We start from the raw sequence: 24402 nt of genomic DNA on the forward strand, positions 1-24402 counted from the left end.
TGCCTCAGTCCAATCACAGAAGATGCTTATTTAAATTTTGAGAGCTTGGCCTGCATGTCAGGATTAAAAAAAAATAAATAAATTCCCCAGGTGATTCTAACATGTGATCACATTACCTTTTCCAGTGTTTACAATCAAGCATTAAACCAGATGACCCTAAACACCTGTGGACCTAAAGTTTATTGTCACAGAATAGTTAAAGCCAAGTTGTTGGATGAGTGAGATAAATATACCTATACGGCTCAGACTCTTTCTGAGCTCAGACCACAAGAGCATGGGAAGCAGTCATCTTGGGGCTTACAACACTTGAATGTAGTTTGGCACACAGGTGGTAGCTGGTAAGCCTTAATCATGGTTCAATGTCGACGGATGAAACAATAAAAACACCAGTTGGTATTTTTCACACGAGTAATCTGAGGTGAGGTAGCATGCCTGAAGAGCTTACCTGATGCCAAGACTGGAGGAATTGATAAAAGCTATGGATATTTTTTCATCTATCCCAGGTAAGCCTAATCCTTTGCTTAGCAAAACTGGACTTTAAAAACCACCCCCAGCTATCTTGTTGTTGGTGGGTGGATCAGTTAAAACTACCACTCATCTCCCACCCACTGTTCTCTTCCCCGCGGATCCAACCAGAAACCTGAAAATATCATGAAGTGGTTCTTCAGGAGTCTTCCTTTACAATACATGGCTGTGATGAACTTCCATGTAGCCTAAATAACATCTTCCTAACTTGCTAGATAAGTTTTTAACTTACATGTTAGATCAGATTTTCTTAAGTGGAATTGTCTATGGTATCTGCTGTAAATTACGACATTTTCACTCCTCCATAGGTCAAGTGTGGCTTGAGGCCTGAATGTGAAGTGAAGGCCAAGGTTCCCCCCATACACAAATAATGAATCATTGGACACCACATCAAAAACTAATGATGTACTGTATGGTGACTAACATTAAAAAAAAACTACCCTCCTTAAAAGTGATATATTATCAGCTGAATAATACATGATGAGAATTCCCAGGGGCTATTGTTTGTTTGTTTGTTTATATATAATAAAATTACAAATTTAAGTAATCAAAAATAAATTCTCCCCCCCAAAATATATCAACTGTAATTAGGTATAGTCAAGAACTTCTACATGAATTATTGCATGGACAACTTGAGTGAAGTTTTTTTAATTTGAGAAGCAGACTGTTCTTCTCTAAAATAAATAGCTTACATTTATTGATATTTTACTAGGAATTGCAGTTAGTGAACATTACTTAATTTAATCTTCACAAGAACACTATGAGGTATGCCCCTCCCCACGCCACCCCTAGTTTGTAGATGAGAAACTTGACCATTGCTAAGGTTCTATCATGACAATATGGAAGACCCACAGTCCACATCATCCTGAATTAGGAAAATACACTAGCTCCCAAGTGTCTGGTGCTTCATGCTGCATATTAGGTACATATTCATAGAGAGGGAATATAACAATGTGGGTCAGAGCACAGCATTTTAAGTCAGACTTTGTAGGCTTGTATCTTATCTTTCTCACTTTCTACCTTGGACAAATTCTTTATTCTTTCTGTGCTCAAGTTTTTTTCACCTGCAGAAAAAGGATAACAGTGATAATCCTCATTGTGAGGATTTTGTGGGATAATATATAAAGTACTTGAGGCAGTACCTGGTCAAAGAAAGAGATCCACTAAATGTTAGCTGTTGTTATGTACAGTTAAAATTCTATCCCACAGGCCATCAATGTGGATTACTGTTTTCAGATGTAGGATGAATCTCTCTGACCTATCATATATACATTATTCATTGATTGCTCCATTTATGCATTCAAAAGGGTATTTATTGAGTCCCAGCACTATACTTGTCTTATGAAGTCACAAAGGACATTAAGATAGAGGTCCTTTCTGTTGTCACATAATATACAGATTACAAAGGGAGATGGGCTATTCCCTAATAATAATATAGGAAAGAGGTTATGATTGTAGTTTATAACTGCAGTTCCCTTGATCATACTTCTCCTCTATGAAAGGCTACTCTTTTTTTGTGAAGTTATTTCAACCAACACCAATTTTTCACCTCTTGGGAATTTCATAACAGAAAATACACTGAGGAAACTTGATACTAAACTAAGATCTAATGACCCAAGAGAGCCACATGGTTCTTGGGCTTATTTACTCTACAACTGGAAGTTTGTACCTCTCAATCCCCCTCACCTATTTTGCCTATACCCCTATCCATCTCCCCTCAAGCAAACACCAATTAGTTCTCATGAGTCTGTATCTATTTTTGTTATTGTTTGCTCATTTGCACATTTTATTTTCTTAGATCCATGGCATTTGTCTTTGATCTATTTTACTTAGGATAATGCCCTCTAGGGCCATCCATGTTGTCACAAAAGGCAAGATTTTTATTTTTTTCTTATGGCTGAGAAATGGTCCAGTGTGTGTGTGTATACCATATTATATTTATCCATTCATCTATCAATGGATACGTGGGTTCCTTCTATATCTTGGCTATTCTAAATGCTACTGCAATAACCATAGGGGTGCATATAACTTTTGAATTGTTTTCAGGTTTTCGTTTTCTTCAGGTAAATACCCAGAAGTGGAATTACTGGATCATACAGTATTTTCTATTTTTTGTTTTTCGAAGAACCTCCATACTGTTTTCCAGAGTGGCTACACCCATTTACACTTCTAACAACAGTGTACCAGGGCTCCCTTATCTCCACATCCTTGCCACGACTGTCACTTTTCGTCTTTTTGATACTAGCCATTCTGACAGGTGTGAGGTGATACTGTTGTTTTGATTTTCATTCCCCTAATTATGAGAGATGCTGAGCATCTTTTCATGAGTCTCTTGGCTATTTCTCTGAGTCTTCTTTGGAAAAATGTCTATTCAGGTGTTCTGCCCAATTTTTATTGGGTTATTTATTATTATTATTTTTTGGTGTTGAGTTGTAGGAGTTCTTTATCTATTTTGGATATTAACCCCTTATCAGATAAGTCATTTGCAAATATCTTCCTCCATTCAGTAGATTTTTTGTTTTGTTGATGGTTTCCTTTGCTATGCAAAAAGCTCTTTAGTTTTATATAGTCCCAATTATTTATTTTTGCTTATGTTTTCCTTAGCTGGCGAGACATATTCAGAAAAAATATTGCAAAGGCCGAGGTCCGTGAGTTTACTAGCCCTGCTTTCTTTTAGGAGTTTTATGGTTTCAGATCTTACATTTAGGTCTTTAATCCATTTGGAGTTAATTTTTGTATATGATATAAGAAACTGATCCAGTTTCATTGTTTCTCATGTAGCTGTCCAGTTTTTCCAACACCATTTACTGAAGAGGCTTTTTTTTCCCATTGCATATATATTTTTTTTTTAAGATTTTATTTATTTACCTGAGAGAGACAATGGGAGACAGAGAGCATGAGAGGGGGAGGATCAGAGGGAGAAGCAGACTCCCCGCTGAGCAGGGAGCCCGATGTGGGACTCGATCCTAGGACTCCAGGATCATGACCTGAGCCAAAGGCAGTTGCTTAACCAACTGAGCCACCCAGGCGCCCTCCCATTGCATATTCTTGCCTCCTTTCTTGTAGATTAATTTACCACACAAGCGTGGACTTATTTTTGGGCTTTTTATTCTGATCCATTGATTTACGTGTCTGTTTTTCTGCCAGTACCATACCATTTTATTACCATAGCTTTCTGGAATAGTTTCAAATGGGATTGTGATAACTCCAGTTTTGTCCTTAAGATTACTTTGGCAATTAAAGGGTCTTTTATGGTTCCATACAAATTTTAGGATTGCAATAAATGCTATTGGTATTTTGATAGAGATTGTACTGAATCTGTAGATTACTTTGGATAATATGGACATTTTAACAATATTAATTCTTCCAAATCATGAGCATGGTATATATTTCCATTTATTTATGTTGTCTTCCATTTCTTATTTTCAGAGTACAGGTCTTTTACTTCCTTGGTTAAATGTATTGCTTAGTATTTTATTCTTTTTGGTGAAATTGCAGATAGGATTGTTTTTGTAATCTATTTCATTTTTAATGTATAGAAACACAACAGATTTCTGTATATTGATTTTGCATCCTACAATTTCACTGAATTCATTTATTCATTCCAACAGTTTTTTGGTGGATTCTTTAGGATTTTTTATATATTTGTATCATGTCATCTGCAAATAGTAGCAGCTTTACCTATTCCTTACCAGTTCAGATGTCATTTATTTATTTATTTTTTGTCTGATTGCTGCAGCTATGTTGAATAAAAAGGGTGAGGGTGGACTTCCTTATCTTGTCCTGATCTTAGAGGAAAAGTTTTCGGCTCTTCACCATTGGAGTATGATGTTGGTTGTGGGTTTTTCATATATGCCCTTTATTTTGTTGAGGTCCATTCCTTCTATACCCCCTTTGTTGAGAGCTTATATCATGAATGGATTTTGAATTCTGTGCAATGCCTTTCTGCCTCTATAGAGATGTTCATATGATTTTTATCTTACATTTTGTTAATGTAGCGTAAAATAGATTGATTTACATATATTGAACCATCCTTGCATCCCTGGAATAAATCTCACTTAATAGTGTTGAATGATCATTTTAATGTATTATTGAATTCAGTTTGCTAATATTTTATTGAGAATTTTTGCATCTATATTCATCAGGGATATTAGTCTGCAATTCGCTGTCTCTTTGTAGTGTCTTTTTTCTCGTTTTGGTATGAGGGCAATGCTGGCCTCATAAAATGAATTTGGAAGCATTCCTTTCTGTTCCATTTTTTGAGTAGTTTGAGAGAGATAGGTATTAACTCTTCTTTCAATGTTTGGTAGAATTCATCTGTGAAGCCATCTGGTCTTGGGCTTTTGTTCGTTGGGAGTTTTTTGAATACCACTTCAATTTCATTACTAGTAATTGGTCTGTTCAGTTTTTAATTTCTTCCTAATTCAGTCTTAGATGATTATATAGTTCTATGAATTTATCCATTTCTTCTAGGTTGTCCAATTTTTGGCATAAAATTTTTTATATTTTTTTTTTAAAGATTTTATTTGACAGAGAGAGACACAGGGAGAAAGGGAACACAAGCAGGGGGAGTGGGAGAAGCAGGCTTCCCGCAGAGCAGGGAGCCTGATCCGGGGCTCCATCCTAGGACCCTGGGATCATGACCTCAGCCGAAGGCAGATGCTTAACGACTGAGCTACCCAGGTGCCCCTATATTGTTATTTTTTATAGTTCTGTTTTGTCACTTATAACTTCTTTCATTTCTGATTTTGAGTCCTTTATTTTTTTCTTGATTAATATTACTAAAGAATTATCAATTTTATCTTTTAAAAGAACAAGCTTTTAGTTTCATCTTTTCTTTTTTAGTCTCTATTTCATTTATTTCCAAACTGATCTTTATTATTCCTTCCTCCTACTAACCTTAGGCTTTGTTCTTTTTCTAGTTCCTTGAGGTGTAAGGTTAGATCTGAGATTGTTAGGTTTGAGATATTCTTTTGTTTCTTGAGGTGGACCTGTATTGCTATAAACTTCCTGTATCCCAAAGATTCTAGAACTATAGTATAGCCATTTTCATTTGTCTCCACATATTTTTTAAAGATTTTATTTATTTGAGAGAGAGAGAGAATGAGTGGTGGGGCAGGGCAGAGGGAGAGGGAGTAGCAGACTCCCTGCTGAGCAGGAACCCCCCCCCCCAACACAGGGCTCAATCCCAGGACCATGAGCTAAGCTGAAGGCAGACACTTAAACAACAGAGCCACCCAAGCATCCCACCACATATTTTTTTTATTTCCTCTTTGATTTCTTCTTTGACCCATTTGTTCTTTAGTAGTATGCATTTTAGACTCCATATCTTTGTGTTTCTTCCAATTTTTTTCCTGTAATTGATTCCTAGTTTCATACTGTTGTGATTGGAAATGATTTCAGTCTTGTTAAATTTATTGAGACTTGTTTGGTGGCCTAACATGGGCTCTATCCTAGAGAATGTTCCATGTTCCCTTGAAAAAGGATGTGTATTCTGCTAGTTTTAAATGGAATTTTCTGTATAGATCTGTGAAGTCCATCTGGTCTAATATGTCACTTGAAGCCACTGTTTCTCCACTGATTTTCTGTCTGGATATTCTATCCATTGGTGTCAATGGGCTATTTAAGTTGCCTACTATTATTGGATTACTGACAAATTTCTCCCTTTTTGTCCGTTAATATTTGCTTTATATGTTTAGGTGCTCCTATATTGGGTGTGGAGATATTTACAAATGTTACGTCTTCTTATTGTATTGGTCTTTTTATCATTATCTTTGTCTCTTGTTATAGCCTTTGCTTTAAAGTCTATTTTGTCTAAGTATTGCTACCCAGCTTTTTTTTCTCACTTTCATTTGCATGGAATATATTTTTCCATCCCTTTACTTTCAGTCTGTATGTGTCTTTAGGTCTGAAGTATTCTCTTGTAGGGCAGCATATAGATGGGTCTAGTTTTTTTTAATCTATTCACTCTATGTCTTTTGATTGAAGCATTTAGTCCATTTATAAGGTAATTATCAATAGATATGTATTTATTGCCATTTTTAAAATTGTTTTCTGGTTGTTTTATAGTTCTTTTTTCTGCCTATATTCTTTTGCTCTCTTCCCTTATAGTTTGAGAACTCTCTTTAGTGTTATGCTTCAATTACTCTCACTTTATTTTGGGGGGGGTATGTATTATAATTTTTTGGTTTGTGGTTATCATGTGGTTCATATATAATATCCTAAGTATATAGCCATCTATATTAAGTTGGTGGTTGCTTAAGTTCAAACATATTCTAAAAGCACTAAATTTTTACTCTCCATGTTTATGTATATGATGCCATATTTTAATCTTTTTATTTTATGTATTCCTTGACTAATTTTTGTAGCTATAAACAATTATACTAATTTTGCATTTTAGCCTTCATACTAGCTAAATAAGTGATTAATTTGCTACCATTAATGTATGTTTGCTTTTACCACTGAGATTTTTTCCTGCCATAATTTGGTGCCCATCAGCACCAAATGAAAAATGGTGCCCATCAGCACTTCTGTTCCTGGAGAAAAATCATAGTTATGACCTTTTATTTTCCACTTGAAATCCCTTTCACATTTCTTGTAAGGCCAGTTTAGTGGCGATGAACTCCTGTAACGTTTGTCTGGGAAACTTTTTCTCTCTCTTTCAATTCTGAATGATAGCCTTGACAGGTGGAGCATTTTTGCTTGTAGGTTCTTTCCTTTTAGCACTTTGAATATCATGCAACTCCCTTCTGGCCTGCAAAGTCTCTGCTGTAAAAAAAAAAAAAAAAAAAAAAAAATCAGCTGATAGCCCTAGAGGGTTTTCCCTTTTATGTAATTGTTGGTCCCTCTCCTGCTGCTTTTAAGATTGTTTATCTTTAAATCTTAGTGTGGACCTCCTTAGGTTTAACTTGTTAGGGGCTTTCTGACCTGGATGTCTGTTTTCTTTTCCAGGTCAGGGATGTTTTTATATTTTTGGTTCTGACTGGTTATTTAATTTTTTCTGTTTCTTTGTTCTGAGTTCATTCACTCACCTCTCAAGTTCTGTGAGTATCTTTGTGACCATTACTTTCAACTCTTTGTCAGGTAGTTTGCTTATTTCCATTTTGTTTAGCTCTTTTTCTGTGGTTTTGGTTTTTTTTTTGTTTGTTGGAATATACTCCTATGTCTCCTCATTTTGTCTCTATGTTTTTATTTATCAGGTAGGTCAGCTATATCTCCTGATCTTGAAAGTAGTGGCCTTACGTTGAAGGCATCCTGTGGTGCCCTGTAGTACAATCCCCTCCTGGTCACCAGAACCAGGTGCTCCAGGGATGTCCCTTGTGTAGGCTGTGTGCACTGTCCTGCTGTGGGCACAGTGGTGGGTAGGGACTGCCCCTAGTACAGTGAGCTAAGAGGCCTGGTTATAGCTACTATGGACATGCTGGTGTGTGGGGTTAGCTCCCCAGTCCCTAGGGCAGGGTTTTCTTTGGAGGGACACTGATTCTGGCAAGGGCCGCCTGCCAGGTGTTGTGGGGCAGTAGTCTCTTTGAGGGGTTGCTGTTCCCAACTGAGGTTACCTGGCCAGTTATGGCAGGACAGGAGTCCCTTTGGAGGGGGCTGGAGAGGGTGGATTATGTAAGATGGACCTGTTGAGGAATGATGGGGTGGGGCAAGTGCTGCTAGCAAGTAGAGAGTTTCAGAACTGGCTTTTGCAAGCATATAGCCATCCAGGCTGAAGTAGGGTAAGAAAAATGGTGCCCATCAGCACTTCTGTTCCTGGAGAAAGCTTCTGCAGATTCTTGCCCCTCTGACACCAGTTCAAAAATCAGTCAATAAATCTCCTTCTTATCAAACTGGTTCTTCTGTGCTGGAATACATGGTGAGTAATATAGCATGCTGGCTCTTTAATTAAAAGTGGAGACTTGGTTTCCTCTGACCTTTCTGGCTCTCCTAGAGTTAAGCCCTGCTGATTTTTAAAGCCAGACATTATGGGGGCTCATCTCAGTGCAAGCACCCAGGGATGGGGGTGCTCATCCCCTTGTTCCTCCATGCTTGTCCTATCCCTCCCACTTCTGGGTAGTCACAACAGTAGTTTGGTTCCTAACCATACCTCTTCCCTCCTACCCTTCTCCCTTCTTGATGTGGCTTTCTTTTTATGACTTTAGCTGTTATAGACTATGTTCTGCCAATCTTCAGGTCATTTTCAGAATGAGTTGCAATATATGTAGTTGTTACACCTTGGTATATCCCTGGGGATGGTGACCTCAGGATCCTTCTACCACACCCATCTTCTCTCTATATAATAAATAGTTTTTTAAAATTCATTAATCAGAACATGTCACATAGCTCATTTCCTCTATTTGATACCCTTAATGGATTCTCCTTGTACTTTAAATAAAGTGTAAACTCCTTTACATGCTCTGCATGATATAACTTCTGTTATCTCAGCATCACTTTGATACCCTTGCCTCTCCCCAGGTGCTAGGTATTCTAAATTTTTTTAAAAAGATAATGTGTCCCTTCCTCAGTATCTTCCTTTATTTACTCTACAATTAGTCAGAAGTTGGTGTCTTCTAACTTTTTAAAAACTTCTCCTTAAATAGCACCCACCTCAAAGATGTCTTTCCTCAGTATCCCATCTAATTAAGTTTTCACCATCCCTGCTGTTCTCCATCACATAAACCATAATTTGTAATTATACTGTCCTTTGCCCCCTTGATTTATAGTGTTCTCTGTCACTAAAATATAAGGTACATAAGGTCAGGGAACATGTCTTAGTTTTCAGCATATACTCAGTGTTTGTCATAGTAACTGATACTTGGTAAGCAGGCAATAAATATTTGTGGGCAGAGTGAATGGGTTACAGTTAGTTATGCCTCCTTCCCCATTACTGAGGTTGCTTATCAGAAGTCACAAAACAAATTTGGTCTCAGTAATGACTCAGTTACCCAACTTGCTGATGAGGTCACATGATCTGTTTTACTGTACCTTTCTTCAGGTATCACCACTGTCCTGACAATGACCACCCTCAGCACCATTGCCCGGAAGTCACTCCCCAAGGTCTCCTATGTTACAGCAATGGATCTCTTTGTATCTGTTTGCTTCATCTTTGTCTTCTCTGCTTTGGTGGAATATGGCACCTTGCATTATTTTGTCAGCAACCGGAAACCAAGCAAGGATAAAGACAAAAAGAAGAAAAACCCTGTATGTATCATTTCCCATTGGGATCACTGAAATTTTTATGTAAAGGCCACCTGATTTTGTTTTGGCTTGGTCTTAGCTTGTCTGCAGGCTAAGCCTCAACACTTTGGGCTCCAAAATGAAAAGAGAATGTATGATTTTGACCAGGCCATAAGAATTTTTACTTGGGAGAGACCTGATTCACTAAGGCAGACTCTTATTCTCATTTCATAGGGATTATAAACGTTTCTGAGACATGCATTTATTCTAGGTTTCATTGATTGTCATCTTTCTGCTCCCTACTATAACATTCTTAAATTATTGATATTTTAAATTAACATTTTCATTCAAGGCTTTCCATTAGGAAGCCTGAATGTTCTTGAAGTTTCAAAGATTACCACAATTTTGCAAGTAATTGTGTGTGTTTTACCACAAGAAGACTACAATTGGTTTCATACTTAAAAAGTATCATTTTGTTTTTAAATGAAATGGATCATCTATTGTTTGGGCAAGTTACTTAGCCTCCCTATGTCTTTGTTTTCTCATATATAAAATGAGTATTATAAAAAATATATAACTTAAAGGGCTGCTGTGGTAATGAAGGTAAAAAGCATTACATGGTGCCTTACACATGAAAGTCCTTACCATTAATAGTTGATGATGATGGCTGATGTTGATGATTTATACGGTTACCAACCTGGATTGATTTCAATGATTTGGAAAAAGGTAGGATGACTTCACCTTGTCACCAAACTTTAAATAGAGATGATAAGGCACAAATATACAAGCCTAATATAATTATCCTTTAGTATGGATGTTGAAGAGAGCAAGTAGCTACTCATTTATGCACCTGAGTATAGTGGCTGTCTGGCTTCTAGGAAGCCCCATTGAAGTTAAGGTCTATTCCCTTCTAAGACAGGGGCAAAGGAAGTCACCCTAGCTTCCTGAATTCATGCTTTCCTGGTCTGTCATAAAGGCCATGAAGGCCTTGATATTGGCTAGCGCTCTGACCCACCAACTTTGGGGGAACTACATTTTAATGAGGAAATATAGCCGATTCTAGGTTGAATCCTGATCTCCAGGAACGCTGGTGAAATTCTACAAATGGCATATATTTATCTGAATGTAAGAATCTGTAACAGGTAAAGAAAAAAAATCATTATTCTTGATGATTAATAATACAAAAAGAAATGCTAATCCTTAATTTCCCAAATATTCACTATGCTTTATGCAGTCCTTTCCTTTCCTGTTTGCCTCTCTATCTTTGCATTTTTTCTATCCTTGTTTTATTTTCCTTACTGTGTTTTTTTTAATTATTATTTCTCCCCATCCTTCACTTTCCATTACATTTTTCCCCAAGAAGAGGGTTCTATGACACTCAGCATTATTACATGCCAGCATTAACAAGGATGTGAGGGTGAACTTTTAAACAAGAGTCCTTTGGAAAAAGCTCTTATGCCCTTTCTAACAGCTCTATCATTGCAGAGGGGATTAAAGAAACTGAAAAAATCGAATTATCTGAAAATTTTATGGATTTCCCTCTTATAAGCCAATTAGATGATTTATCACAACTAGAAAGAGCCTAAGCTGTGAATGAGAAGCTGAAATTTCATTTTTCCATTAAATATGCCCTTTGGTTCATTGTGCTAAGACTTACCTAGTAAGGTCTCCTTGATGTTAATTAGAAAATAAAATCACAGTACTTTTATACAGGGAAACCAGGCAGTGGAAACTTCCTCACAAGTGAACAACACTGGCTTCTGTAGTTAGATAATTGTGGATTAAATTATTGAAATCCCCAAATTCCATTTTCCAAATTTAGGCATATACTTTATTCCAAGCCCAGAATTGTCCTTCTGTGTTTATAATTTCAGTTCATTTTACTGTTTTTAAAATGTATTTTTAATTTATCTTATTTTGTCTTTTTCTTTTCTTTTTTTTCTTTTAATTAAAAAAAAAATGCAATTCTCTTTTCTGTCTACAAACCCAAAGCTTCTTCGGATGTTTTCCTTCAAGGTATAATGTTTTTGGAATGAAAATTCACTGCATGCCACTGCTGAATTTAATTATTAACGCTTACATGGTGTTTCGATTTTTTTTGTTGTTTTTTTAGTGAGTAGATATTTAAACATTCTACGAGAGGTAAGACCTTTGAGATGAAGAAAGTTCTATAGTCATCAACCCTACACTAATTTGCAGAGGTTTGACCCTATAAAGCTATAAGCTCTAGGACATATCATTAGAAAAGAGGGTTTCTTTAAACATCAAAGTCAAACCTTATCCTCCCTTCTCAGATAAAATTCATTGACTGCACCTACCATATATACTATAAATGCTCTTAAAATGTAACTCGGTAAATCCTAATTCAAAACAGGATTGTTTTTTGATAGGTAACTTTTTATAATCTCCATTGTTCTGAATTTTGAATCTATCAATTCTATAAAAGTAACATTCTCTTTGAAATGCTTTAAAGAAAACACCCATCCCTTCCATTTAGGATAATCCAGGGGCCTTTTGGCTCTATCATGCAATAATGCAATGATTTCTGATAACTTAGAGACACTAGGGTTCATATTTATAATAAATATCCTAAAATTAATTCCTCCGAATTAATCATTGTGATTTATTGTACTTTCATAATTAAAGGGCAGCAAAGATTAAATTGTCATTCAATTAATTGGTATTAGTTTATTCTCAAATACTAAAAAGACGGTAGCCTTTTTTTTCCGAATTTTCACTCACATTAGGTAAACATTGCTGACATTCTGAAGCTTCTAGATGCTGAATGGTAGACAAAACACTGTATTTTTTTAAAACATAAGCCATACCATTTGTGGTATAAACTCAGAAAACTCCTATATTTATATATATTTTAACATTTTCTTTTAATAGCGTTTAGTACATTTGCTCAGTGTAATGGGGTTTACTATTTGCCTATAGGTAAGCATGACAAAAAATTTGAGTTCAAAATTGATGCATTTTATTTCTCTGTTCTACTCACATGCAACACCATTAAATGCCTTCATGTAACCAACCTCACATCTAATATTTACTAGAATAAGATTCCATGTAGTTGTTTGATTTAAATCTTTAAACTTTGAGTTCTTTTGGTGTTCAATCTTCTTGCTATAGCTATTAGCTTGATGGTATTATTTTCAGCTGCACTGCTTAAGCTCAAAATTTGAAATCTGCAAATGTGCTCTCCTTCTAAGTTCAATTTTACCATTGTAGATCACGATTTCATAGCAATTCCTGAGTACTCATTTTCAGATTCATCATTCACCTTGGTGACATTGTGGAGATCTAGTCTAGGATTTATGAAGTATAACTAACTCTTCTTCCCTACCCTTGTCTCAGGCCCCTACCATTGATATTCGCCCAAGATCAGCAACCATTCAAATGAACAATGCCACTCACCTTCAAGAGAGAGATGAAGAATATGGGTATGAGTGTCTGGATGGCAAGGACTGTGCCAGTTTCTTCTGCTGTTTTGAAGACTGTCGAACAGGAGCTTGGAGACATGGGAGGATACATATTCGTATTGCCAAAATGGACTCATATGCACGGATCTTCTTCCCCACTGCATTCTGCTTGTTCAATCTGGTTTATTGGGTTTCCTACCTTTACCTGTGAAAGAGGTATGGGTTTTATTGATGTGGGTCTTATTCACTAAATCTCATGGAGAGAAGATGTCCTTTCTAAGTCCACTTAAATAATCCCCTGTGTGGTTTATGGTAATTTGTTTCTATGTTCTAACCTGCTAAATTGTATTAATGTCCTATTGTTTGCCCAACTCTCCTGTGGTAAGTGTAATTTGAACTTTAATGTTTGCTGTGTTTCAAACCTGCAAGGCAAAGTGAAATTAGAGCAAGAACACTAGATCTTTTTCAGCTACAATGATTGAAATAGTGGAAGCCGTGACTACTTACAGTGGTGGTGTCCTTAATCAATTCACAATACAATTAGATGCAAAAGGTCCAAAACTGTACCCTATGTTCATTTGGGGGCAGGTTGTAATAAATTTGGTCCCAGTAGGATATCTCCCTCATTTGAGAAAAATCACAAGTCACTTTAAATATAAGAGCCTAGACTAGAAATCTATTACACCTCTATCCCAAGATAGGAAGAAAATTTCCTCCACATCACATGTACAATGATGTAAATATTTCAATAACATAGAATGCTTCAAGTTTAATGCATGCATCTCTTTAGAGCCAAAATAAATGGAATGAAGTTAACATCATAAAGCATTGTCTTTTATTCTGTGTCTTTGGGCTATAAAAGAATCATGAATGTAATTATAAGGGTTTGGGTTTGGAATTGGAGGGAGGAATTTTCTCTACCATCTCCCTCACGCATGAAGATTCAAACAGCGTATTTTTTTTTCCATGTAGGACATACTAAAACACTTTAAGTAAAATATAGACTGAATAATTGACATTTGCCACCTCTAAATATGCCCAATTTCATAGAATATAAAGTAATTGTATGTGCTTGCAGCTACTTTATCTTCCTTTAGGATGATAGATTATAACAGAATTTATTCTCCATCTCAAGATCTGCTTCTAGTGATTGTGAGTGCCTTGTGGGCAAAATCCTTGTAATTTCCTCTTTGGGTCCTCAGCACCTTATATAGTGCCTGGCACATAGTTGGTGCTCAACAGATATGTTTTGAAGTGAACTGGCTTCATATGCTTCTGTGAATCTCTTTGAGCCAGCTGCAACCAGTGATTCATCTTTTCACATAGGTATTGTCAAATGTTATTTGGTCTTGTGAAAATTAACAGAAGGATCCAAAGACCTTTGCCTAAAATAAATTTTTGATAATGAACAAAAATAGCCAAAGTCCATACTTCTTTTAAAACAATACTTAAGTCCTATGTTTATGCACAGAAATGGGCCTACTAGGGCATAATTAGAGTTTGTATATTTTTTCCCAGGTTTGGGGATGAGTTAGCTTTGACCCCATCCACAATTCCACTTGAAGACATGAAAGGCAAGGGCAGGATTCATACCTGACTGGTGTTTAGAATGTTGTATTCTATGCTCTGTTAAAAAAAAAAAAAAAAAAAAAAACAAAGAAAAAGAAAAAGTACTGAAGATTAATTTTTAAAAATTGAAAGAACAAATGAATGACTTACATGGAGGTTGAACCTATGACTGTGGCCTCATTCAAGTATGTGATAGTCACATGAAGTGGTTGTCCCAGACTTCAAACATGATGAGTTGAGCTCCACCTTCATGTACTCATCCTGAATCCTTATTTTTCTAAAATAGCACCCGTTGTCAGTTCTTCTTTATGGCAATCATTTTTCTAAGTTAGAATTCAGTCATAGCCAGTATTAACTTGATAATCTAAAAAGAGTAGAAAAGAAAGAGTGGCTTTGTTATGAAACTGTGTAAGGTCCTCATTGAGTTATCTGGATGAATCTTGAAACACATTCAGCTGCCACTTTTACAAACCTTTAATATATCAGTGCTCTAGTATATAACCTCAAACACATGTAAATAGAATTATTTTCATGTTTTGAATTGTTAACATATTTAATGTTGACTCTTTGGGAGAGTTGTTGGCAAATTTTCAATGGTAAGAAACACATTATTGTCAACTTGAAATGTATTCTGTAATGGGGACACTCAAAAAGCTAGCTTTCCAATGTGTGCATAGTACTGGCAATATGAATATATATTATATGTAATCTAATTCTTAATTATTAGCTGCTCCCCATCTATGTATTTAAAAAACCTTTTCACAAAGGGAATTGCCTAATATGTGGACTTTTACAATAAAAATGCTGCATTCTAATTGATGGTTGCATGTCGGTGGTCTGGCTGGACTTGTAAAGATTGTGACCCATCTTTCCTGTAGCATTCCCCAATGCTGCCTTCCCTTTATGTGAGCTTTATTTGTGAGCAGTGTGATCTTATTATGCATGGGGATGCTCCTCACTTCAAAGAAATTAAGAGATATATTTGGGGGTATGGAATGGAAATAGAAGGAAGAAATGTCACCAAGTAAGTAAAGCTCAAACCTCAAAACTTGTGGTGTGGTTAAGAACATGGACACTGGTGTCAGACATAATTGTGATCCCAACTCTACTATTTACCCGTTGTTTGACAATTGTCAATTCTTCCTTTATAAGCCTCCATTTTACCAGCTAAAAGGTATAATAATGCCACCCCATGTAGTGGCACTCAGCCCTCAGCAAGTGGTCAAAAGTGTCTTCCTTCACTTCCGGGGCCCATAGTATTCTGTTGCCACGATCCTCTCACCTCCATCAGATCAGCTTTCCTTAAAAAATCCAGCAATACTCATGTATGTCTTAATGTGATTCTACAGTATGAGGTTTCATTTTTAAGGAGTATTTGTATTGCAAACATTCCTTTAAACTATAGGTTGAAGATCTGAGACTCTCTTGAGAAAATCTTATACATTAGTTACTTTTAAGGACAAAGAACCTTTCTCTGTATCCCCAAAACTTAAAAACATAGGGAGACATGCTCCAGAGATAGTGTCATATTTCACTGAAGTCCTTTGAAATTCTCCAAAGAAAGTAGCATAATCCTTTACAAGCACAGCTGCCCTAACCTTCCTCTGCCTGTCATTCTCTTGGCTCTTCATGGCTGCCTGCATCCAATTTAAACATCTCTTTCTCACCTTCCAGACATGTTAAAAAAAATAGCTTTCACTTAGATTGTGTCTTCTGTCTAACCCAATGCCCTTATCTTTAGCTGAGTACATATTCATTATATGGCCTTCATCCCCTCTTTTAAGTCTCAATATTATTCTGACTAGTAGCAACATTTTTTTGTCTGTGATGAAGGTCAAATTAAATTAACCAAATGATGTGGTCTTTGGAGATTATGTCAAAAATTGCTATCTCTATGCTTTGTCACTACGAATTTTTGTCAAATGTGTAGGAGTAGGGAGAATGACCTAGACCAAAAGCTCTGCTATATTTTTTACTGCTGGTTGAATTGCCCAAAGGTCACACAGCCAGAGGGAGAGGCATCTGACCATTGCTCTTTCTATTGGGCCTTACAGTGTTTCAGGAGTATTCTGGAATACTTTCTTTCTGTTAATACTTTAGGATCTGCCAAACTTGAAGATGCCTTCTTTCTTTGATCTCGACCTCACTTTATTTTATTGCAATGAGACAGAAATTTTAGAATACCCAGAAAAAAAGATAAGATGATAAATTTTGCATTTCTTTCATTCTCTACCTAATGTAATGATCAATCAATAGTCAGTGTTACCTACTGCTTTCAGAATTCTGCTTGAAAAAAGAGATCTCCAGTTATCTGAAAAATTCCAGACTCAGAGTTGGCCTTTGTCCCTCAGGGCTTGAGACAATGGACAACCAAAGAGTTTCCCATGACTAGTCTCTATAGGCTCATTATTTCTACCAAATCAAGAAAGTGGTAGAACTTATTATTACTTGTTCTGAGGTCAAAAATCATAGACCAATTGTAAATCCAGTTATAACTTTCTTCTGCCATATCTGGGATATAAATAAAAGGTTTCCCTTATTATTTGTATAACAAATGGCAAAGCAGAGATTCTTGTTCCAGCTTACCTAGGTTCAAATCCAGGCCCTTTCAAGACCTATTATACCTGAAAATGGGAATAATAATGGTTTATAACTCATAGTTTTATTATAAGGAGTAACTGAGTTAATACCAAAGAGGGACTGGATATTAATAATTTTCCTCAGCACATATATGAAAGGTCAGAAAAGAAAGGGCACAGGATCATAGTTTACCTTGCCTAAGAATAATGATTATAATTTATGAAGTGAATTACTATATATTCCCACTTTGTGGGAATAATAAACATCTTTACTGATATAACATGCTTGGGAAATTCATGTACATGAAGAAAATTACAGAGCCAAGTATTGGTGAGTAACTATTCCCAACTGGAACAGTATCATTTAAATTGCCATAGATGATAAATATAAATATACATGTAGATAGCTTTTAAAAAGTAAAACATGATTTTCCTTAAAAATATGGAAATGCCTAATTGGACTGCTAAATAAACATAAGTGACATTATCAATAGCTGTGTAGTTGCATTTTAATATAGTATGTTTTTCCAATATAACTAAGCTAATAAGTTATTTTTTAGCTAAATTTATAAGATCCTTAATGAAATGAACATGAGGACTTTTATTGCTATAAAAAAGAAAAAAGTGTCACTGGACCAGGGATAGAAAATTCAAGTCACATCTGGGGATTTTCTGACTATTCCTATTTTGGTCCCTTCTAACCCATCTTAATTCTATCACTCTAATGTTCTTAATACCATCTAACATTCAGACTCTCCTAAACTGTCATATCTCCACACAGTTGTCTTGACTCATTTGTCCTATTTCCTCCTTGAGTCTTTTCCAAAATACTGCCATATTACTAGAATGCCTTTCTCTGTTCACACAGTGAACAGTTGCTAATTAAAAATTCTACCTAGTCCATGAAGCCTTTCCAATCTGACTAAAGTATGATAGGCTATTTTATTTCTTCCAGTACTTACTGGGATTGTTGAGTAGCCTAATCCTAATGTTTACCTCAGCTAAGTACTTACATTTATTCAATCCTCTAAGTAAGCAAATTTTAAATGAACAATTCTGTGACAAGAATCTGATATAAATAATTCAACACCATTTGCATCTTAAATCAGGTTATCTTCTATCTCCCTGCTATATAAATTTGCCTTTTAGTTTTTTTCTGTTATTTGTATTTTTTTATGGGTCCCTCATCAAAGAAGTTTTGATTAAGCATCTATAAAATCAATTTAATATAAAGCTTTCAGTAAACACCTATCAGGAGCCTCGCAAAGGGTACTATGAGTATAGGAAGAAATAAATTTTAAGGCATTCTCTGCTTCAAAATGCCCATAACATGATAGAAGAGTCAGATAAGAATACAAGTAACTATAATGAACTGCACTAAATAGTTGCAGATAGAAGAAATTATTATTCTAATTGGGTGAAATTAGAAAAGATTTTCTCTGTAATACAAAGCATTCCACCATATGTGAGGAGAACCCATTACTGCTTTAAAACTTTCTGAACACGAATGAAAACTTTTTAGAAAAATATGAAAAGCTGCAAAGAAAAAAATATCCTTTATCTACTAGCAAGAGTTAACCACTAAAAGCATCATTTATTTTTTTTCTTTATATAGTGAGATAGATGGATAATAGAGGTATAAACATGATATGGATATAGGTATAGATATAGATCTGTTTTATAGCCTGATTTTTTTTTTCACACAATCTTGCATGTATGTATGTACATATGTAACAAACATTTTCTGGCATTCTATTGTTATATCATTCAGCTGTATCATAATTTATTTAGTCAGTCCCTATTCTGAAAATTTACATTATCACTTATTTTTATTGTTATAAATAATGATACAATGAATATCTGTGTATCTCTCCCACAGGCACTGTGTATATCTCCCACTATTTAAATAGAATAAATCTCTAAAAGTGGTTTACTAAATAAAGTATATGCATTTAACAGAGTCCTTGAAGAAATCAAATGGTACACTAGGGATAAATGAAGAAAAATTAATGAAGGGGTTATTCACAAAGATGTAGGCAATGTTAAGGTTCACCAATGAAAGGATGGTGTAGTACCATGAGAAAGCCATTATCATCTGCTTCAGTTTCCTATTACCACTGTATCAAATTACCACAAATTTTGTTATTTAGAACAGCACAAATTCATGATCATACCTCAAAGTCGGTAGTCTCACTGGCTAAACTAAAGATGTTCTCTGGGCTGAGTTTCTTCTGGAGGCTTTAAAGGAGAACCTGTTCTTTGCTTTTTCCAGGTTCTAGAGGCTTCCCACATTTCTTGACCAGGGGCTCTTTTCCACCTTCAAAGCCAGCAATTACACTACTCCAAACTCTGCTCCCTCCATCATACCTCTAGTTCTGACCTCCTGCCCTCCCACTTATAACGACCATTGTAACTACACTGGGCCCACCTCCATGATCCAGGATAATGCACTCATCTCCAGACTCCAAACTTCATCACATCGGCAAAGTCCTTTTTAATAAGTAAGGCATCATATTCACAAGTTCCGGGAATTAGGACATAAACATCTTTGGGGTGTTATTCTGTCTACGACACCACTCTAGTCCTGAAAGTGCAAGAGGAAGGAGTATTGGAACATAGAAAATGCCATAGAATAGAAGCCACATAACAGGAGCTGTGATTTTAGATAGATGACATAGCCACTGCCAAACAGTGGCCAGGCAGGGAGGGAGGGTGGGAACTAACACCCAGAACTCTCTCCGCTCCTACCTAAAGCATCCCACTGGTCAAACCAAATGGAGAGTAGAAGGCAAGGAAACCCAGATAGTGTGGGCTACAGAGATTAGCCTCATGGGGTACACCTCATGGTGAGGAAGGCTGGAGAACGGGTCTAGGGAAAAAGAAACTATCCAGCAAATCTCCAAAAATTAGTACATGTAGTGCATCGCAAAGCCTCTTCATTTGCATCATAGTCATCAAAACTCTGATTATAAAGGTTAAATTTAGGTCTTTTCAGTTGATGCCTAATCCATGAAAAAAAAGTAGTCTTTGAAGGGAATCACATTGGAGTACTAAAAATTGATATATTTTACACTGTGTATTCTGTTCAACATGAACAACTTTCCAATCGGCTTTATAATAGTCAAGGAAATGCCTTCAGGAAACTGTTTTTGGGGAGTTAATGTGGGCTAATAGCTATGGCCCTCTTGTGAGCCCCATGGCAAATGTCCAAGTCAGTAAGGGATTTATAGGGTAAAGCAGCCTGGAGCTATCTTAACAAAATGTGGACCTTCTAAGCCAGTATTTCTCATCTGCTATTGCTCAGTTTAAAAAAGAGACATGGTTTCTGAGTTAGGAGTACCCCAAGTGTACAATTCTATACTGGGTTGATGCTAAAATTAGTAAAGCCAGAGTCCTCTTTCTGTAAATAAAATGACTATAGGGACAATTGAGACTTTATTGGATACAATTTAACCTAAAGTGACTACAAATAAAACCAGACGGAAAATGGATCAATTTATAGACCCTCTGAACCCAGCACTCAACAGGGTACAAGACTACAACTTCCTTAGTGAACAGTGTTCTGACTCCCTTGAAAGTGAGAAGGAACTGAGTGCTCATGAAGACCAGATTTGAACCCTGCTGAATAGTAGTGCAATTATACTTGGTACTTAAATTTAGTTCCTTTTCTCTTTTAAGCCTCTACTGACTCTGTCTCTCCCTTTTTAATCTTTTACTTTTTACCCCCAAAATACTTGATGCCTTTGTAAAGTAATGAAGATATGATTCAATTCAATAAGTATGTTGAGTACTTGCCATCTGCCAAGCACCGCACTGTGCTTTGGAGATATGGTAGAAACTATTGGCATAGGCTTTGTCCTTACAGAGTTTATACCGTATTGCCAAAAAAAAAAAAAAAAAAAAAAAAGTATTGTATTTGAAATTCAATAGGTGGTGAGAATTATTAATGTAAAAGGAAAGATCTAATCACAAAATCCTTACCTCTCCCCAGATCCTATATAATTTATATATATATATATATATATATTAATGGAAGAAACCATATATATATATATATATATATATGGTTTCTTCCATTAATTTTAATATACAATTGATCCTTAAAAATTCAGGGGTTTAGGTACTGACTCTCTGTGCAGATAAAAATAAGCATATAACTTTGGATTCCCTCAAAACTTTACTAACAGCCTGCTAATGTTGACTAAAGTCTTACTGATAATATAAACAGCTGATTAACATATTTTGCATGTTATATGTATTATATATTATATTCTTACTGTAAATTAAGCTAGAAAAATGTTATTTTAAAAATCATAAGAGAACATTTACAGAACTGTATCAAAAAATCTGTGTATAAGTGGATGCAAACAGTACAAACTTGTATTATTCAAATTTCAACTGTATTTATATCTTTTCTGTCTATATTTATATTTATAAGATACAGATAGAAAACAAGACTAGAAGGTGGTGGATCATTGGGTTTCCTCAGGATAATACATTTTTCATTAAAAAGCCCCCACTAGAATATAATTATTCAGGACACTTGTTAACAACATTATGAAAGACTGTTCAAGAGAGGCTAGAGCAATGGGGGTTTTGCAGTGAGGGAAAACCACAAATATAAGGACAAGTGGGAATTTATGGCCACAGCGTACAGTAGGACTCAGTGGATAGAAAATTATAAAAAGGACACATCAAGGGATTTTTGCTAGATTGACTCAACAGGATTCTTGCTGAACCTGGGCAATGCAAAGGTGAATACACAAGTCCAAAAGTTGAGCCTATTTGAGATAAAGGACTCAGAGAAGTTGTACTAAAGTTTGGTCAAGGAGAGAAACTTTATTAGTACCTAATAGATTAGTGAATCAGTTTTTCTTTCAAAATTGTCATTTTTGTCATTTATATGAAGTTATGTAGCCAACATGCATTTCTTTTGAACACGTATTTGTTTTTAGGCACAGTGACATTACCCAGGAACTAAACAGTAGAGAATCTTAAAGTGCTCTGAAAGATGTTTTATATTAAATTGTTGACCTCTTGTACTCACTTTGGCAGCACATATACTAAAATTGAAATGATACAGAGAAGATTAGCATGGCCCCTATGCAAGGATGACACACAAATTTGTGAAACATTCCATATTTTTAAGATTTCACTCATATGTGGAATTTAAGAAACCAAAGAGTCATAGGTGGAAGAAAGAGAGAAGCAAGCCAAGAAACAGAATGTTAACTACAGAGAACAAATTGATGGTTACTGGAGGAGAAGTGAGCAGGGCATGTGTTAAATGGGTGATGGGTATTAAGGAGTGCACTTGGGATGAGCACCAGGCATTGTATGTAAGTGTTGACTCACTAAATTGTACACCGAAACTAATATTACACTGTATGTGAACTAACTATAATTTAAATAAAAACTAAAAAAATAATGTATAAACACAAAAATAAATTGTTCACCTCCCTAGTTTGGCAGTAGAGAATTGATAATACTTATTAAAGTAAAAAAAATTCCTGCTACTGCCATGAAAGCTATGGCTTTCAGGCTTATGTTGAGCTATGGTAGAAAATTATTTTACATTACAAACTAATGCACATGAGCCACTATAAAATAATGGCAAAAAAGCATTAAATTGGAAATTTACCAGGTAAGTAAAAACCATTAATTCAGAAGTAAAGATCTGGCCACAAAATCCTTACCCTTCCCCAAATTTGCAAAATGTATATATGATATAGCCTTCCTTGTAAAGCTAAAAACATCTTAAAAGTGGGGGCTACAGTTTTTACCTCTGAATTTTTATTAAAGCATAGAAAAGTACTCACCTATAATAGGCAGTTGAGAGATAAAGGAGAATTTTCAAAATAAAATCTGTAAAATGAATGCAACCCACTATGATTTGTGAAATTTTCATTTAAAATACCTATATATATATTTTTTTATTTTTATTTTTGAAAGAGATTAGAGCAATATTTTTTAAAAGATTTATTTATTTATTAGAGAGAGAGAGCACACACAAGCAGGGGGAGCGGGAGAGGGAGAAGCAGACTCCCCCATGAGCAGGGAGCCCTACACGGGGCTCGATCCCAGGACCCTGAGATCATGACCCCAGCCAAAGGCAGATGCTTAACCAACTGAGCCACCCAAGCACCCACTCAGGGCACTATTTTTTAATAGCTTATGTCTTGAAACCACTCAAATGCCTATCAACTACAGAATGAATAAAAAAAGCTGTAGAATATTCACACAACAGCATATTCTACACTACATAATTTACAACAATCAGATAAACTACAAATAATGACATGAATGAATCCACATGTATAATGTAGAGCAAAACGCCAAACTCAAAAGAGAATATTTTAAGTTCCATGTATATAAAATTCAAAAAGAATCAAAACTAATCTATGGTGGTGAAGGGGAATTCTTATGGGAATGGGAAAGGAGAGGATTCCTGAGCACCAGAGAGGCTTCTGGGAACTGATAATACTGTTTCCTGATCTGTATTTCGGGTACATGGGTAGGTCATTTTGTGAAAATTACTTGATCAGTGTCTTTTTCAGTATATATATTTATTTAAAAAAAGACAAAAATACTTAAAGGGATATAATTACATATGTACATTTTCTATATTCATTTATATCTATCTATAAACAATATTAATCTACCATAAAAATAAAATATAACTGTTGGCTTTTAAGCCAGGGGCACAATATAAAGAATCTTGAAAGAAAATTAAATCAATTTTATTCTAACTCTGTTTTTGCAACTAACCAGCATTGTGACCTTGAGGAAAAGAGAGCAGGTTCAGAATAGTCTCATGAGAAATTTGGACCACATTAATTCCAGGTTTACTTTTTATAACTTATATAAGATATGAGTAGAATTTCACATAAACATCCCAAGTACAAACACTGCCTTAAAAAAAAAAAAAATGAAGGGAATGGATATAGTTTCTGGAATATCAGTAGACCCATTGTTATGTTTATTTAGGTTTATATTAGTTTACTTTACAAAATGCATTTTGTAAGTGCATGAGAAGTTTTAACTATGTAATTGCAAGTAGAAAAACTTAAAATAATATGTTAATAGTTGGAAAATATTCTGTAAGATGTGTGAACAGAATAATCCAATTGTTGTGGAAAATATACCTA

General features: G+C 35.4%; 1 protein-coding gene and 1 non-coding gene across 3 annotated transcripts in view; both read left to right on the plus strand.

Moving 5' to 3' along the window:
• GABRG2 (gamma-aminobutyric acid type A receptor subunit gamma2) overlaps positions 1-14776 on the plus strand; it is a 102681-nt gene extending 87905 nt beyond the window's left edge. The window contains exons 8-10 of one of the 2 annotated variants that reach the window (XM_036081035.2): positions 9503-9708; positions 11677-11700; positions 13042-14776. In XM_036081035.2, the coding sequence (XP_035936928.1) occupies positions 9503-9708; positions 11677-11700; positions 13042-13317 (506 nt within the window). In that variant the 3' untranslated portion in view covers positions 13318-14776. The remainder of the gene's footprint in view (positions 1-9502; positions 9709-11676; positions 11701-13041) is intronic. The other variant, XM_036081036.2, reaches the window with a different exon arrangement.
• Positions 14777-22293: 7517 nt separating this feature from the next.
• LOC118528596 (U6 spliceosomal RNA) lies at positions 22294-22400 on the plus strand. Its single transcript, XR_004913737.1, has one exon. It is a non-coding gene; the product is annotated as a U6 spliceosomal RNA (small nuclear RNA).
• Positions 22401-24402: the final 2002 nt, after the last annotated feature.

The sequence above is a fragment of the Halichoerus grypus genome, chromosome 2 (assembly GCF_964656455.1).
Source record: "Halichoerus grypus chromosome 2, mHalGry1.hap1.1, whole genome shotgun sequence".
In the NCBI taxonomy this organism is placed as follows: domain Eukaryota; kingdom Metazoa; phylum Chordata; class Mammalia; order Carnivora; family Phocidae; genus Halichoerus; species Halichoerus grypus.